Here is a 17,543-nt window from a genome sequence, read left to right on the forward strand (position 1 = left end):
GCCAGCTCTGCCCACTGCTGGCACTTAAGAGATGCACGTTTCAAACTATTACATTTAGAACAGATAGACAACAAGGTCCTAATGTATAGCACAGGAAGCTATATTGAATATCCTGTGATAAACCATACTGGGAAAGAATATTAAAAAAGAATGTATGTGTATAACTGGGTCACTTCGCTGTACAGCAGAGATTGGCACAGCATTGCAAATCAACCATACCTCAATAAAAAAAAAAGTGTACATTTATTGAATGAAGGAATATTTTTCTGTATTCCTGGATTATTTAATTTGAAATAAATAAAAGATTTGAGTGAGGAGCCCTTGGAAGATTGGTGCCCCCAGGCCCTGGGACCAGCAAAACCTATGGCTTCAGCTGACTGCCAACTGCCCTGGGTATAAAAGTGGTCTCATGGTTACATAAAAAATTGTCTATGTTTCCAAAAGCGTGTGGCCCCTGAAGATCTGGGCTGAGCGACGTGGTGACTGGGATTGGCTCTGAAATATTCCCATAGAAACAGATGTGAGATCCTGCTCACTGTTCAGTGTGAGTGGTGGGTTCATGGAGCTTTATCCTACTCATTCATCTCTATTCTGGGCTCATTTGAAATCCTTGAGAGTTTTTTGTTTTAAGAGTCATATTTTAGGGGGAGGAGAAAGGGATGAATGTGTGGAGCACAGACGACTTTCAGAGCAGTGAAAATACTCCGTATGATACCATAATAATGAATGAATACACATCATCATACGTTTGTCCAAACCTACATACAACACAGGGAATCAACTGTAATGTAAACTGTGGACTTTGGGTCATTATGATGTGTCAAGGCAGGGGGTTTATAGGAAATCTCTTTACCTTCCACTCAGTTTTGCTATGAACCTAAAACTGCTCTTAAAAAAACAAAAAGGGCAGCTTTAAAGGCTTAGCTTGCTATATGCCCCACCCTTCCACAGGGGTAGGGGGTTCTGTTCCCTTCACCTAGAAGAGACCTGGCACCAGGAGGTAAATCAGTAAATGCCTGATGGAGCTAGTCTTCCTTGGTGGGATCTGGCTCAGGCTGGACAGGGGTTCCTGAGGATGCAAGACCTCCAACCCACCACGCCTCACACCCGGGGCTCCAGCACCCCTCCACCCCTAAGGAAAGGCACCAGATGAGGGCAAGTGCCCACTTTATTAGCCAGCAGCTGGTCTGCAGGGTTCCCCAAGGCCCACCCTCACAGGTGGACAACAGAATGAACCTGCTACCCGCTCCCCTGTCCCTGGGACCCTGGGGCCAGTGGGGAAGAGGAGATACCAGGGGCAGGGGGACTGGCCTCACAGAGGCCTCTTAAGTACAAGGGGGTCACTGGCAGGGATGCAAAGGGCAGCAGGGTCTTGGGGAAGGCGGCCTATCCAGGGCGGTTCGTGTCATGCGGCCTCCTGTGTCGACGGGGGCCCCCGTTCGGCGTCTAGGCGGCACAGGGGACTGTCGTACACCATCTGCAGGTTCACCTTGTGGCCCACCAGCTCCCGGATATTGTTGATGCCATATTTGATCATTGTCGGGCTTGGGAGGGGGGACATGACATGGTTTAACACAAGGTCAGGTCATGCTCTCTTCTGATCAGAACCTCTCTTACCACCTTCCTCTTACCACCTTCCTTGAGTAAAAGCCAAAGTCCTCCCTGGGGCTCAAAAGGCCCTGCTCAATCTGTCCTGTCACCTCCCCACCCTCATCTCCTCCCACTCTCCACCTTCACTCACTCATTCCCTCCAACCACCCTGGCCTCCTTAGTGTTCTCCAAACATAGCAGGCCCGCTCCAGCCTCAGGGCCTTTGCACTGGCTATTCCCTCTGCCTGGAACGCTGTTCCCCAGATATCCTCATGGCTTACCAATTCACCCACCTTCAGTCTTTGCTCAGATGCCACCTCCTCTGAGAGGCCTTCCCTGACATCTCCTTAGCCCTCCCTGCTGTGTTTTCTCTATAACACTGCTTTTGGACATACTTTAAGCTTTACTTATTGAGTTATTTATCTCACTAATTATCAACCTTTTTGTTCCACTAGCACCCCTGGCTTCATGGAAGTAGAGATGTGTATGTCATAATCACAGCACAGGACTCAGTACACAGCAGGTGCTCACTAAGGGTTTCTCAAATGAATGAACGAATGGATGGGGCTGAAAGTCTGCAGGCCCCCACGCCTGGCAAGCCACCTGAGTAAGGCAGCCGACACCCTAAGTGGTTTGCGTACTCACCGCTCAAGGGAGAGGCCCCAGGCAATGACTGACACATTCTCGGGGAGCCCCATGGGCAGCAGCATCTCGGGGCGGAAGATCCCAGAGTTTCCAACCTCCACCCACTTCTTCAGGCCTGTGAAGGCAGGAGAACGATGGGGCGGCTTGTGTGGGTGATACTGGGCCTGGCAGTTAGCTTGGGAGGTGGGGTGTGGGCTTGGCAGTGACGGGGACTTGGGCTGAGCCATAGGCGGCCTGAGACCTCCCTCCCTGTCCCAGTACTGGGTTCCACCCTGACCTTGGTGGTAGCTGAACACTTCCATGCTGGGCTCGGTGTAAGGGTTGTAGGTCGGCTTGAAACGCAGCTGGGTGATACCTGGGTGGGGAGGCAGCCAAACAGAGTGGGGGTGGGGGCAAAGGGGGAGGGGAAGGGCAAAGGGGGAGGGTCAGGCTGACGACCAAGGCATCCTCCTGCTTGCCCACCCCAGCCTGCCGGCTTACCCAGCTTGGTGAAGAACTCCCGCAGGACGCCCATGAGGTGGCCTAGCGTGAGGCCGTGGTCAGCCACGACGCCCTCGATCTGGTGGAACTCGGCCAGGTGTGTGGCATCTAGGGTCTCATTCCGGAACACACGATCAATGGAGAAGTATTTGGCCGCTGTGAAGGGCTTCTGGAGATGAGAGGCAGGCCAAGCCCGGGCATGGGTGAGGAGGTCAGGATGACAGCCCTGCCCCCTCCAACGCTGCCCAAGCCCCGCGACACCTTCTGGGCCAGGCGGTAGAGGGCGCGGGCACTGGCCGATGTGGTATGGGTACGCAGTAGGTTTTTCCGAGCCTCGTCCAGTTTCCAGTTGTACTTGTACCTTCAGAGGGACATACAGGAAGTCCATGATGCAGCTCTCGGCCCCCAACCTCTTTCCCCCGACACCCCTGGGTGTTCTGCCCAGGACCCAAAGTCCTGGGTCCTGCCTTACCCCTGTGAGCCATAGCCGCCCTGAGAGTGGGTCCGCTTGACGCGATGGACATAGTCCATTGGGAGCTGCTGGGCCTGGGCTGGATCTGGACAGGACAGAGCAACATCTGGACAGTCAAGGAGCATTTCTCAAATAGCCACCGCACTGAAAACAGACAGTGACACAGGCAGCTCCCTCCCCCACCCTCCACAGCTGCCAGAGGGTACCTGAGAACACCCGAGTCAGTCACAACTCTCCTCTGCCCAGAACCTGCCGTGGTCCCATTCCTTTTTTTTTTTTGGCCATGCTGCACAGCTTGCAGGACTTAGTTCCCCAACCAGGGATTGAACCTGCGCCCTAGGCAGTGAAAGCACAGAGTCCTAACCACTGTTCTGCCAGGGAATTCTCTCCTTCCACTCCTAACTGATTACTTCCTCCAGCCACAGAGCTTCCCTGCTGATCTGTGAGCACACCAGGCACGTGCCAGCCTCAGGTCCTTTGCACTGGCCATTCCCTTGGCCTGGAACTTTCCTTCCCCAGGCATAGCTCCCTCCCTGACCTCCTTCCATCTTTGCTTAAGCAGCCTTCATTTTATTTTATTATTATTATTTTAAATAATATTTTATTTATCTTATTTATTTGGTTGCATCGGGTCTTGGTTGCAGCAGGCATGCTCCTTAGTTGTGGCTCACCAGCTCCTTAGTTGCAGCACATGAACTCTTAGTTGCGGCACGCACGTGGGATCTAGTTCCCTCACCAGGGACCGAACCCGGGCCTGCTGCATTAGGAGCACGGAGACCTTTTTTAAAAAATTAATTTATTTTTGGCTGCGTTGCATCATCATTGCTGTGCGTGGGCTTTCTCTAGCTGCGGCAAGCGGGGGCTACTCTTCGTTGTGGTGTGCGGGCTTCTCATTGCGGTGGCTTCTCTTGTTGTGGAGCACGGGCTCTAGGTGCACGGGCTTCAGTAGTTGTGGCATGCAGGCTCAGTAGTTGTGGCTTGCAGGCTCTAGACTGCAGGCTCAGTAGTTGTGCTGCACAGGCTTAGTTGCTCAGCGGCATGTGGGATCTTCCCGGACCAGGGATTGAACCCATGTCCCCTGCGTTGGCAGGCGGAATCTTAACCACTGCGCCACCAGGGAAGTCCCAAGCAGCCTTTACTTAATTAATTTATTTATTTTAAAATAAATTTATTTATTTTTGGCTGCATTGGGTCTTCATTGCTGTGCATGGGCTTTCTCTAGTTGCGGCGAGTGGGGGCTACTCTTCGTTGCAGTGCGCAGGCTTCTCATTGCGGTGGCTTCTCTTGTTGTGGAGCATGGGCTCTGGGCACGCAGGCTTCAGTAGTTGTGGCTCGTGGGCTCTAGAGCGCAGCCTTAGTAGTCGTGGCACATGGGCTTAGTAGCTCCGTGGCATGTGGGATCTTCCTGGACCAGGCCTTGAACCCGTGTCCCCTGCATTGGCAGGCGGATTCTTAAGGAAATTCCCTTTTCCTTCACCAGGGAAGCCCGCAGCCTTTATTTTAAATTGACAGCGTGCTCCCCCACCAACATAACGTCAATTCCCCCATCACATTTACTGCCATCTTGCATCGTCGTGTTTACAGCTTACTCAGAATTAAATGCATATCTCGCCCAAACAGGATATGCGGGTCTCATCAGGGCAAGGATTTCTGTCTCATTCATGGCTGTGACCCAGCTGTGTCACAGAGACTTTGGCACACAGGAGCTCATTCATAGGTGCAGACTCTATGCTGCACGAACGTGCAAGTTCTTATGATTCCCTTCCAGAGACACAATTTTAGTGCACCTGAAAAGCCTGACATCAAATCCCAGCTCCACCGCCTATAAGCTGTGACCCTAAGCAAGTGATGTCCCCTCTCTGAGACCTAATTTCCCCATTTGCAAAACAGTCTACTCCCTATAGTTGGTGGAAAGATTAGGACAGTGACAGCTCAGTAAGTTTTATATATTTTTCTTTTTCTTTTTTGGGGCCACACTACATGGCACGTGGAACTTCCCTGACAAGGGATCAATCCTGCGTCCCCCCCCTGCAGCGGAAGCGGAGAGTCCTAACCACTAAACCACCAGGGAAGTCCCATGGCTCAGCAAGTTTTGGATGCTGAAATGATGACAATGGCGCTGTTGCTCCTGGCCAGGTAACAGGCACCCAATAGCCTCATCTGCCCTGCTGGTGGGGGAAACGACAACCATTTTGGAAAGTCATTCAATTTCAGAGAGTACCAAGGACTGTGGAAGAAAGAGAGAACTGGGAAGCAATGCTGAAGACTAGCAGTGAGGACCTTTTAGAACTTGGGGGGACAAGGGCATGTCAGGGTAGTCTCTCTGAGGTGACATGTGAGCAGACGCTTCATGCCAGAGCCTGCCATGAAGACCTGGGAGAAGACAGTTCTCGGCAGAAGCCACAGCACGGGCAAAGGCCCTGAGGTGGGCAAGAGGGGAGGTGGAAGAAGATCACAGAAGTTGATGATAGCGGCCCACACAGGTTTGTCGCCCACACTGAGGAGGATGGAGTTTATCCTGTAAAATGGTATGCCACCCCAAAAGGCTCTGCCCAGGTCTGGCACCTCTGATGGCACGGCAGGGCCCACCCACCTCGCAGGAAGAAGGTGTCATGCTGGTCCCGTGCTGGGTGCTGCTGGGGCTGGAAGAGTGCGTCAAAGTTCCAGAAGGAGCTCTCAATGTAATTGTCAGTCGGCATCTCGGTGAACCTGGTGGGAGACACAGCCTGACTGCCCTGCCTGTGCCAAGCAGCTGGGCTGGCCCCACCCCCAACCCCATGCTTACCCCATCTCCAGGAATATCTGCCGGAACTGGGTGCGGACCTTGAGCAGGGGGTGCAGGTGGCCGCTGTCAGGGAGGACGCCATGGGCCGAGAAATTGTAGGGCTTGAAGGGCCGGTCCCGCCAGGAGCCACTATGGGGGGATGCAGGGTACATGGGTCTGGTGGGGGCTGCCTACCACACCCCCACCGGCCCCCAACTCTGGGGCTACCCCCTACCTGGAGATCATCTCTGGGCTCAGCTCTGTTTCCTGCTTGGAGATGCTGGTGCTAAAGGCACTGCCTTTGCTCACCCAGTAGGTCTTCAGGGTCCTAAGGCCAGAGGACAACGCTGATACCTCCTCCAAGTGGTTTCCCTTGACCTCCCATCTGATGCTGACCCCAAAGTCACCCAGAAAATCACTCTGCTGTATTTTCTTCCTGACACTTACCATCTCCGGAATCCTTTAAGCTGGCCCCGACCTACATCCCTATGTTCATGCAGTTACTCATTTAACAAACATTTACTGAGAACCTACTGCGTGCCAGGGCCTGTTCAAGGCACTAAGCATATAGCTGGGAGTGATAATAATAGGTCAAGTTTAGAGAGTTTATTCCACACTAGGCTCTGTTCCATAAAATCACCCCATAATCCTGTGTGAAAAGGAGCCATTTTACACATGCATAAACAGAAGCTTGGAAAGATCAGGTGACTTGGTCAAGGTCACACAGCTAGCATATGGCAGAGCTGGGACTTGAACCAGGCAGCCCTGCTCCAGTCTGCTTTTTTTTTTTTCAGCCACGCCATGCAGCACATGGGATATTAGTTCCCCAACCAGGGATCGAACCCAGGCCTCCTGCGGTGGAAGCTCAGAGCCCTAACCACTGGACCACCAGGGAATTCCCAGTTTGCGTTCTTATAACTGCTAGGCCACTGCTACGTCTGCTCAAAGGCGTCGTCAGCTCTGTGAGGGCAGAGCCCCCAGCCTGTCCAGGTCCCAGCGGTCATAAACTTTCAGACGCTGCTTAGGACTATAAAGGAAGTAAACAGGGCACAAGGGACGGAGGCCAGGAGTGAGGAACTTTTATGGAATTTAAAGGGAGGAAAGGGTGTCAGGGTGGCCTCTCTAAGACATGAGCAGAGGTTTGATGTCAGAACTTGCTTTGAAGAAGAGCAGGAAGATCTTTCTCAGCAGAAGGCACAGCATAGGCAAAGGGCCTGACATGGCATCAGCCTGGCATGTGTGCTCGACAACCGCAGTGTGAAGGGAGGCTGGGAGGAGACTGATAGCACCCTGGCCCAGTGTGGGCAGAATGGCTCCCCTTCTGCTCCAGGGCCATGCAGGTGACACAGGTGTGAGCCTGGGGGGTGGCACCCACTCACACTTCAGTCAGCAGCTTCCTCTTCCTGAGCTCGCTCCTCTCCTTCTCTCCCAGCTTCTCGGCCTGTCCACTCTGGACCAGCTGGAGCCGCCGCTGCACCTCGTCCTCCACGCTATCCACCTGCCACAGTGATGGGCGCGAGGGGCCGTGAGGGCAGGGGGCCCACCTGTCCGACCACCTGTCCAACCACTGCCCAGCAGGGACTCACCACTCTGAACACCCGGGGCCCATCAGCAGCACTCTTGTCCACTCGGATCCACTTGTTGGACATGGCCTTGCTGAAGCCCACCTTGCCACTGGGCAGTCGCTGTGGGAGCAAGGCTGCAGTGAGGGGGACAAAAGCGTCGCCCTCATCCCAACACCTCCCTAGGCCCTGCCCACTCAGTCTCCTACCATGAGCTCGCTCTGGGGCAAACCCTCTGGGGGGACGCTGCGAAACACCCGGGCCTCATGGCTGCCCTCCCGGGCAATCTCCTCGCCCTCAGCGGTAAGCTCCCAGCGCTTGGTGGAGCGCAGCTCAGCCTCGATTATCTGTAGGAAAACAGGGGGACACGGGCAGGGACAGGGTTCAGATCCAGCCACCCCCTTGCCGCAGCACTGGGGACGCAGGTCAAAGAACAGCCTGTGATGCCAGCTTTGCCTCTCAGCTGTACCACTTCCCAGCGGAGTGATCTCGCCTTGTTGAGCCTCAGCAGATCTTTTGTGACACGGGAAAAATGACAAAAATGATTCACACCTCCCAGGGTGAGGTGAAGCACTGAGGGTATTACCTGCCTGGCAAAGAACAAATCCTATCACCTTTGAACCTGGGAAAGCTTTTTTTAAAGTCTCAGGTGAAATGATTTATTTCCACACTTACATGCATCTCAGTGTAGCCAGATGTCAGAGAAGAACCCAGGTTGCCCACATTACACACAGGAACCCTAGGCTCCCCTTTCATTCTAATTCCTAGCCCTGCTCCTCTCTTGCTGTGTGACCTTGGGAAAGTTGCTTAACGTCCCTGAGCAAATTTTCTTATCCATGAGAGAAGGGTGTGGTGGGCTCTACCTCAGAGAGTTGTTTTGAGTAACTAAATTAATACACAGAAAGGATGCAGAGCACTTAGTATGCAGCAAATGCTGCATAAATATAACTACTACTACATTAATATCATCGTCATCATCCTTACAACGAACATTAAACTGCCACTACTTAACCCTCAGTAGCCTACACAAATGTCACTTTCACATCAATCAAGGTACTGTCAACCCATACACCATAGCTTCAATCCCTTTCTGCACTGATGACCTCAGCCTTCAAATGCAGGTTTGCCTGCTCCTTCTAGTGACACTGATCAAGATTCTGACCAGTGCTTAGAAGTTGTCACATCTGCAATATGGGGATAATAACAGTGCCATCAACTGAAGGTCACAGCAAAGATTGGATGAGGAATAAATCTGAGGCCAGAGCAGGGCACATCATGTAAGTCTGATGTTTTCAGCTATGTTTTTTGAGTCCTAGCCTCCTGGATCCAGCCTGCTGGGTGACCCACGGGTCTGTCAGCATCCTCCCCCTCTGGCTCCATCACCCTTCCCTTGTCCAAGTCAGAAGGCCGGGCTTCATCCGAGCTATCCCTACATTTCCATGAACCTTATTTCATTCCTTCACCTGAATCCCTTCTCCATTCCAGCTGCCTCCCTACAGCCCGGGACCATACCCTGTAGTTTGGGGATATGCCAGCCTCTGCCATTGTCCCCTTGCCTCCAGTCCTGCCCGCACCAATCCTTCCCAAGAGTGATGTAGGCAGTACGCACATCTCATTGGCTCTAGCTCCTGCCATGGCCCCCCAGTACCCCTGTGAGATAAAGACCTACAAGGCCTCGCGAAATCTGGCTCTGCTGGGTCCCTCTCACCACTTGTGCCACCCCCCTACCCCACTGATCCTTCAAGTGCCATGGCTTTTCCACTCAATGCAGAAACCCGACTCAGCTGTCATCTCCTTTGGGATGCTCTCCCTGATCCTCAAGGCTGGGTCGTCTATCACCTCTGAGTTCCCCGTGCTTCCTCCATCACTCCGGTCACTTGAGTATATCCATTATACGGCAGCCTTCGTGAAGGCGGTGACTGCGTCTTTCTGGTCCACCATTCTCCTCTCCACCCCCTCAACACTAATCATGCCTCAATGGACGTTTACTGCATGAGAAACATCCGTACGCCGGGGCCCTCACTCGTTCCTGACTCCCCGCCTGCGCACCCTGGGCGGGACACATACAATTACTCCTAACCAGGCCTGAGATAATGTGGCCTGCGGGCAGAGCCCTCCTGGCAAGGGAACCGCAGGTGCAAAAGCGAGAAGGCCCGGCATCACCGGCCCAGCTCACCTCACCCAGCGCCTGCAGGCTTTTCACGGCGCCCACCACGGTCTGGTGCTCTACGCCCAGCTCGGCCGCCAGTTGTGCGCTGTCCAGGCCGCCATCGGCCGCCTCCAGCCGCTGCAGCAGCACCTCCGCCACCGGACCATCTGCCATGACTACTCCCAGGGCGCTCGGCGTGTGCCTGCCGGCAGTCAGAACCGGAACCGGAACCGGCGCCGGGAGACGTGCACCGTCATCTTGAGTGTGGCAGACTATGCTGCAGGGTTCGGAGTGCCGCCATCTTGAGCGTGTCACTTGAACTTAAGAGGGGGTTAGGGACCCAGTACTGGCTGGACTGGTGGTTTCTGGTTGACCAGAGAGGTCAAATTAATGCCATCAAAGACAGACTCACAGCATTGTTTTAAGCTTCACCCAGCCCCACCAGCAGGGGCAGTGTGACCTTGGACTTACCCCTCTGTGGGCCTCAGACCAGTCCTCCCTTGGGGATTCTTTCTTACCCCACAGGAGGGCTGTGGGTTGTGGACTCCAGACATAGTCATCCTGCTGATGTCAACTACTTTTATTTTTTTATTATTATTTTTAAAAATATGTACTTATTTATTTGGTTGCACTGGGTCTTAAGTTGCAGCTCTCCAGCTCCTTGGTTGCAGCACATGGGCTCCTTAGTTGCGGCTCCAGGGCTCCTTAGTTGCAGCATGCATGTGGGATCTAGGTCCCTGACCAGGGATCGAACCCAGGCCCCCTGCATTGGGAGCACGGAGTCCTAACCACTGCACCACCAGGGAAGTCCCTGATGTCAACTACTTTTAAATTTTCAAAGGGAGGCTGGGTAGGGACCAACCCTATTTATAGAGTGGAGAAGGACTCAATAATAGTTAATTCAAGGCTGCAGCTAACCTGTATGGATGTTCTCCCCTGTGCCCAGCCCAGTGCTAAGTGCTTCAGGTGTCTTACTTCATTTTCCCCAAAACTGTATGATGTAGATACTGATATAATCTACATTTCACAGATGTGAAAACTGAGGCTCGGAGGGTGGTATGCCTTGCCCAAGGTTCTGCAAGGAGCTGGTGGAGAGTGTCAGAAATTATAAACACTCCAGAGCCTGCCCCCTCCTCCCCATACCCCTGCTCTGAGAAGACCAATGTCAGGGAAATAATTTGTAGTATAGATCAGTGCTGTCCTATAGAAATATAATTCAAGATACTGGGAATTCCCTGGTGGTCCAATGGTTAGGACTCCACTATTCCACTGCAGGGGGCACGGGTTTGATCCCTGGTCAGTGTGCCGCAGCTTGGCCAAGACAAAACAAAACAAGAAATATATTTCGAGATGGATGTGTAATTTTACACATTTTAGTAGCAATGTTAAAAACAAAAGGAGTGAAATTAATTTGAAGAATTTATAGAACCTAAAATATCCACATTATCATTTCAACACTTAATATAAAACTACTAGTGAAATATTTTACATTATTTTTTCACACTAAGTCTTCAAATTCTGATGTGTATTTTCCACTTACAGCTTAGTTCAGAGCAGCTACGTTTCAAAAGGCAATAATCACATGTGGCCAGTGGAGACTACATTAGACAGCACAAGTAGATTCTAATCCCAGATCTGCCATTTTTGTCCCTCAGCCAAATCACTTAATCTTTCTGTGCCTCAGTTTCCTCGCATGGATGGAAATGATATGAGCCAGGTTACTGTGAGAATTAAGTGAAATAGTACCCACACACATATGCAATACTTGCTGGTACTAAATTGAGTGTGGACTCTGTGTTAGGTGCTGTTCTAAGCACCTACTCATTTAGCCATCACAACTGTTATTTGAGCCTGGTAAATGGGGTTACTAATATCCCCCAATGCTGGACCTACAGTGAGGTCCTGATAAAAATTCAGAATGCATCCGTCAAAGTCTCTTCTTAGCTTCAAAGCACTTTCCCCATTTTTGCTTATTTAATTCCAGCAAGAGTCCTTCTTTCCTTGCTTCTGTCAGATGTCAAGTAGGTTTTAAGCCTGTTTTGTGCCCGGTGCTGCAGGAGACTCTGTGAGGTGTCGGGGGGAATGGTGAGGGGAACAAGACAGGCACAGTGTCTACCCTCTGGCAGGAAGCACCTAGCCCAGGTGTCCCTGACACATGGTAGGAGGGAGGGAAGGTGGGGGGAAGGTCAGTGGAAGGCCTAGAGTGGTCATCCCAGACTTGGGGGGTCCTCGTGGGGGAGGACCAGGTTGGGTAATACTGGATACTGTCTTGGGGAAGGGGCAGAACCCCAACTTCTCCAAGACTCTTCATTCCTCTCTTTTCTGAGTCCCCACCACTAGAGGGGAAGCGCCCCCTCCCCACCCTTTTGCCAGGATCCCCCCTTGAGCAGTCTACTTCCACTTCCCAGGTCCAGAGCCAATCTGCTCAGAGTTTGGGAAAGCCCCAGCTCTCCTTCCTCCTTCCAGCAGCCTAGGGGCAGGGAGCTGGTGTGTCACTTTCAGTCATGTGCCTCTGGCTTCAGAAGAAGGCTCTAGTCTTAGGGGTCCTGGCCACTTCCCTTAGACCTTATCTTCCCCACCATCTGTCCCATTTTTTCCCCTCCCCAACGGAACCCCCTGCCCTCTCATCTTTAGCCGTTTAATTGCAAAAGCAGGCCGTTTGTGGGACACCACAAGGCAGTGACCCCTTTCATTTACCGGCTGAGGAGGGGATGGGGGGTAAAGGACAGGCTGCAATAAGGCGAACAACCGTAGGAGACCCAGCCTACAGTCACAACTTCGAGCCGTTCAGGGCTTCCTTCCCTCTGTCCCAGACATCCCTAAAAGCTTTGAAAGCATTTCTGCCGGCCAGCAGTTGGCCGGGATCGCTCCTCTTGGCCTTTCAGGAGCTTCTGTGCCTTCAAAGAGGCTAAAGGCCTTGCCCCAGCTCACACAGCAGCAGTCTGACAGGCTGCCAGGGAACTAGGGGCCGTACGGAGGAGAGAGCCGGCATTCCCCCCGCAGGCCTGCACGGCTCTGGCGCTGGGGTGAAGTGAAGCCCCAGGGCTCGATGCCCTCTGCCCCATCCTGGCGGGGCGGGGGGCGGAGTTAAGAGAGAGAGATAAAGAAATGGAGAGAGGGTCGGAGTGGTGGGGTTCCCCAAATTCAGGGTAGAAAAGGCTAGGAAAACCTTGCCTACCCATCCCTGTAGAGAGGATAGGCGGAGTCGATGCTGGAGCAGGGCCCTAGCTCTAAGCGGCGGCACCTGCAGTCGCGCGGATTCTTTAAACGCCTAGATCTCTAGGGTTGCTAGCGGGCGAGGGCGGGGTTGAGCCGAGGTCTGGTCACATGACCTGGCCTGAGGGGCTTGGAGGCCCCCACTCCACCAGTGGGCGTCCCCCACAACGCGTGGTCGACCTTCATTGGCCAGCGGTTCGGCCAATAGAAATCGGCCATCTGGGAACCCAGCGTTCCGAGGCACAGTCTAACTTGCTGAGCCTATAAGGGTCCAATGGAAAGGCAGAGCTGTGGCCACAGACCAATGATAAGGTGGAGGAGGAGGGCCAAGAGGCCGGACCAGGTTGGTTTGAGAGGCGGCCGGGTATAAAGTCGCATGGCTGGTGGCACAGTCCGTCCCTACTGCAGAGCTACTGCTGGTAGAGTGACTTAAAGGGCCCGCGCGCCGCCGCCCCCTCGGCCCGCCATGCTGCTACCCGTGCTGGTGCTGCTCGGCCTTCTTGGCCTGGCCGCCGCTGAACCCGCCATTTACTTCAAGGAGCAGTTTCTGGACGGAGGTAACGGCTTGTCCCGCCTCGAGGCCGTCCTAACGACGCGGCTGGCCCCCCAGACCATATCTGCGTGTCGCCTGTAACTACTGCTCAGAGGACCAACACAGGGGCCTTCAGGGACTAGAGCCGCAGGCGATCTTTCCTTCTGCGTCCCTGGGGAGCAGGGAGGGCGTGGCGGGAGTTAGGGTTCGCCCGAGGATCTTTTAAGCCACCAGAGATGTCAAACTAGAGGTTGGGGTGGGGACAGTCGGGGGGAGGGGGAATCTCCTTCCTTGCCCCCAGCAGTTTGTAGCTCCTGGTAGATGTTTGGTGGGGGGTGATCAGCACCGCTACGCTGACCTGCCCCTTTGGTCCCCTAGACGGGTGGACCGAGCGCTGGATCGAATCCAAACACAAACCGGATTTTGGCAAATTCGTTCTCAGTTCCGGCAAGTTCTACGGTGACCAGGAGAAGGATAAAGGTAAGAGCCTAGGGGTGGGTGCTCAGATCCAGGAGGACTTCCTGGAGGAAGCCCTAGTCACCACACAGTTTGGGTATCCCTAGAAGTAGAACAGGTAGAGGAAGGGGGAGTCGTCTGTATTTCCCATCCTAAGGGTCTCCCGGGGGTTGCTGCTGATCCGTGATCTGACTGCCGTTCCTTGCTAGGGCTGCAGACAAGCCAGGATGCCCGGTTTTACGCTCTGTCGGCCAGATTCGAGCCCTTCTCCAATAAGGGTCATACACTGGTGGTGCAGTTCACCGTGAAACACGAACAGAACATCGACTGTGGGGGCGGCTACGTGAAGCTATTTCCAGATGGTCTGGACCAGACAGACATGCATGGAGACTCTGAATACAACATCATGTTTGGTGAGCGGGCCCCACCCTGATGCTGATCTCTGATTAGTTAGAGGGAGTTTGAAACCCCATGAGTTCTTTATAGCTCATGAAAAGTGGTCTTAAGATCATAGAAAACACTTAAATAGTTAGACGTTTCTTTGGAGGGGAAGCTGAGAGAATAGTTAGAGTTAGTAGCAACTTTTCTGCATTGTTATCATTGATTTAAGACTGCTAATTCGTGCGATTTTATAAGGTAGGCATTTCCTAATTCTGCAAGTAAAGATACTGACTTCTAGAGCACTGATTTTTTTTTTTTTCTTTAAATTCCCAATCACGGTCTCTTAGAGATATCTGAATTTAGTCTTTTCACCTTGACAGACCTGAATTTAAGAACCAAGTTTTCATTTTGTAAATGGGTGGGGAGGGGTTCATAATGGTGGACAATCTCTACCTCTGACCGGATCTGCTTCTCATCAAGGCCCGGACATCTGTGGCCCTGGCACCAAGAAGGTTCATGTCATCTTCAACTACAAGGGCAAGAACGTGCTGATCAACAAGGACATCCGTTGCAAGGTGTGCTCTGGGGGTGGTGACAAATGGCTGTAAGGGAAGACTCTGGCCAGCCTGGTGGGCGGGGCACTGATCTCCCACTCTCTTCAGGACGATGAATTCACACACCTGTACACGCTGATTGTGCGGCCTGATAATACCTACGAGGTAAAGATTGACAACAGCCAGGTGGAGTCGGGCTCCTTGGAGGACGATTGGGATTTCTTGCCTCCCAAGAAGATAAAGGATCCTGATGCTGCAAAGCCTGAAGACTGGGACGAGCGAGCCAAGGTTGATGACCCTACGGACTCCAAGCCTGAGGTTGGTTCTTGGGCAGGGGCTCCCCACCATGGAGGGTGTGGAGGACAACTGGGCCAACTCTGACCTCCTAATGTACCTTCAGGACTGGGACAAGCCTGAGCACATTCCTGACCCCGATGCTAAGAAGCCCGAGGACTGGGATGAAGAGATGGACGGAGAGTGGGAACCACCAGTGATTCAGAACCCAGAGTACAAGGTGAGCCTGGGGCTCTGAGCAGGGCGGTGCACAGTGGGGGATGCACTGATCTTCACTCACCCACCAGTTCACTTCTTCTGCAGGGTGAGTGGAAGCCCCGGCAGATTGACAACCCAGATTACAAGGGCATTTGGATCCACCCAGAAATCGACAACCCTGAGTACTCCCCTGATAGCAACATCTACGCCTATGAAAACTTTGCCGTACTGGGCTTGGATCTATGGCAGGTGAGACATGGAGGGAAGAGAAGCATCCCAGGACCTCAGGTGCTCAGGGTCAACCCAGGAGGAAAGGGACAAAGGAGGTCTGACACCAAAATGGTGCTTTTTTTTTTTTTTTTTTTGTGGTACGCGGGCCTCTCACTGCTGTGGCCTCTCCCGTTGCGGAGCACAGGCTGCGGACGCGCAGGCTCAGCGGCCATGGCTCACGGACCCAGCCGCTCCGCGGCATGTGGGATCTTCCCGGACCAGGGCACGAACCCGTGTCTCCTGCATCGGCAGGCGGGTTCTCAACCACTGTGCCACCAGGGAAGCCCGGTGCTTTTTTTTAAGAAAAAAAAAAAAAAAAAAGAAAGAAATTCCTGGTTTGTCTTTATGGCATTCTTACAGCACCCACTTTGAAGTTGTACTTTACTAACTTCTTGGTACTTTTTCAAGTACCTACAGGAACCAACTCATTTAATTGCCCCCAACAACCTTAGAAGGTGGTTAGATAATCCCATTAGAAAATTAGGTTCACAGGGACTGAATTTTTGTCTGTTCCGTTCACTGATGTATCTTCGGCACCTAGAATGGTGCCTGGCACATAGTAGGTACTAGAGAAATATTTAAAGAAAGGAGAGGAAGAAACTGAGGTTTCTTTTTACAAATGAAGAAAACTGAGGTGCAGAGAGGTGAAGTCACCAGCCCGAGGTCATGTAGGCAGGAAATGGCAGAGCTGGGGTTGGAACCCAGGCAGCCTGTTTTTTAACTGCAACATTAAACTGTAGCGTTGTGTAGTGGTTATGGGAATATGAGCAGGAGACCTCTTCGAGGCCAAGGCCAACAGGTATATCCCCTCTGACCACCCTTCCGACCACCCCTCTACTCCTTGGCCCCATACAGGTCAAGTCTGGCACCATCTTTGACAACTTCCTCATCACCAATGATGAAGCATATGCTGAGGAGTTTGGCAACGAGACATGGGGTGTTACGAAGGTGGGACCAGGGTCCAGTCTTGGGCTTGGGGGGTGGGCAGGGCTGGCAAGGGAGTCCAGGCCCTGAGGTGTGTGGTTTGCACACAGGCAGCAGAAAAACAAATGAAGGACAAGCAAGACGAAGAGCAGAGGCTAAAGGAGGAGGAGGAGGAGAAGAAGCGCAAGGAAGAGGAGGAGGCAGACAAGGAAGAGGAGGAGGACAAGGATGAGGATGAGGACGAGGAGGAGGAGAAAGAGGAAGAGGAGGAGGAAGATGCTGCCACTGGCCAGGCCAAGGATGAGCTGTAGGGGCCACACCGCCGCCTCCAGGGCTGGACTGAGGCCTGCGTGCTCCTGCCGCAGCGCCGGACGCGCCAAATAATGTCTCTATGAGACTGGAGAACTTTCTTTTTTTTCCAGGCGGGTTCCAATTTGGGGTGGATTTTGTTTTTTGTTCTCCCACTCCCTTTTTTTTTTTTTTTTTTTTTTTTTTAAACTGGTGTTTTTGTCTCTGATTCTCCTTCAGCCCTCACCCCTGGCCTTCATCTTTCTTGATTTGACATCTTTGCTTTCTGCTGTCCCCTTATCTCCCCAGATCCCTTAGTTCCCCTCCAACTTGGGGACTCAGGGTGGGGTGTGGCATGGAGGAGAAGCCCCAGGCCCAAGATTCCATCTGCTCTCCTTCCTGGATCCCACAGGGGGGTTAGGAGAAGAGGGTGGCATCACCAGTCCCCCAGCACTGAGAAAGAATGGGGCTCCTAAGCCCTGAGCTCTGACCTCCCTTTCTCCTTTCTCCCCTGCCCCCAGGACTGGGCCAGTTCCGAGTGGGGCAGCGGGTTCTAGCTCGGCTCATACTGAGAATGTAAGAACTACAAATGAAATTTCTATTAAATTAAGTTTTGTGTCTTCCTCCTGTGTTTCCTTTTGGGGTAGGTGACTCTTAAGTGAGGCTCATTTTGCAGCCACTACAAGTGTTGGTTGAATGTCCCATAAGGTTCCAGGGGCCCTTGTTTATCCCCAGAACCCCAAACAGGTGGGAAGGAGTAACTATTCT

At 52.8% G+C, this 17,543-nt stretch overlaps 2 protein-coding genes across 2 annotated transcripts; one reads left to right on the forward strand and one right to left on the reverse strand.

Moving 5' to 3' along the window:
- Positions 1-1,153: 1,153 nt before the first annotated feature.
- On the reverse strand, positions 1,154-9,888 carry FARSA (phenylalanyl-tRNA synthetase subunit alpha). Its single transcript, XM_059061843.2, has 13 exons — positions 9,690-9,888; positions 7,723-7,860; positions 7,538-7,636; positions 7,331-7,449; positions 6,187-6,279; positions 5,973-6,101; positions 5,781-5,896; positions 3,188-3,272; positions 2,977-3,076; positions 2,716-2,884; positions 2,513-2,590; positions 2,236-2,350; positions 1,154-1,544 (listed from the first exon to the last, which is right to left on the reverse strand). Exons 1-13 carry the CDS (start codon positions 9,834-9,836, stop codon positions 1,406-1,408), a joined length of 1,527 nt encoding a protein of 508 aa, XP_058917826.1. The 5' UTR covers positions 9,837-9,888; the 3' UTR covers positions 1,154-1,405.
- A 3,324-nt stretch (positions 9,889-13,212) lies between these two features.
- Positions 13,213-17,398, forward strand: CALR (calreticulin). The gene is made up of 9 exons (XM_059061027.2): positions 13,213-13,435; positions 13,789-13,890; positions 14,076-14,279; positions 14,728-14,822; positions 14,910-15,119; positions 15,202-15,315; positions 15,399-15,542; positions 16,419-16,511; positions 16,598-17,398. Exons 1-9 carry the CDS (start codon positions 13,345-13,347, stop codon positions 16,796-16,798), a joined length of 1,254 nt encoding a protein of 417 aa, XP_058917010.1. The 5' UTR covers positions 13,213-13,344; the 3' UTR covers positions 16,799-17,398.
- The last annotated feature ends 145 nt before the right edge of the window (positions 17,399-17,543 follow it).

Source organism: Kogia breviceps, chromosome 4 (genome assembly GCF_026419965.1).
Source record: "Kogia breviceps isolate mKogBre1 chromosome 4, mKogBre1 haplotype 1, whole genome shotgun sequence".
Lineage (NCBI taxonomy): Eukaryota > Metazoa > Chordata > Mammalia > Artiodactyla > Physeteridae > Kogia > Kogia breviceps.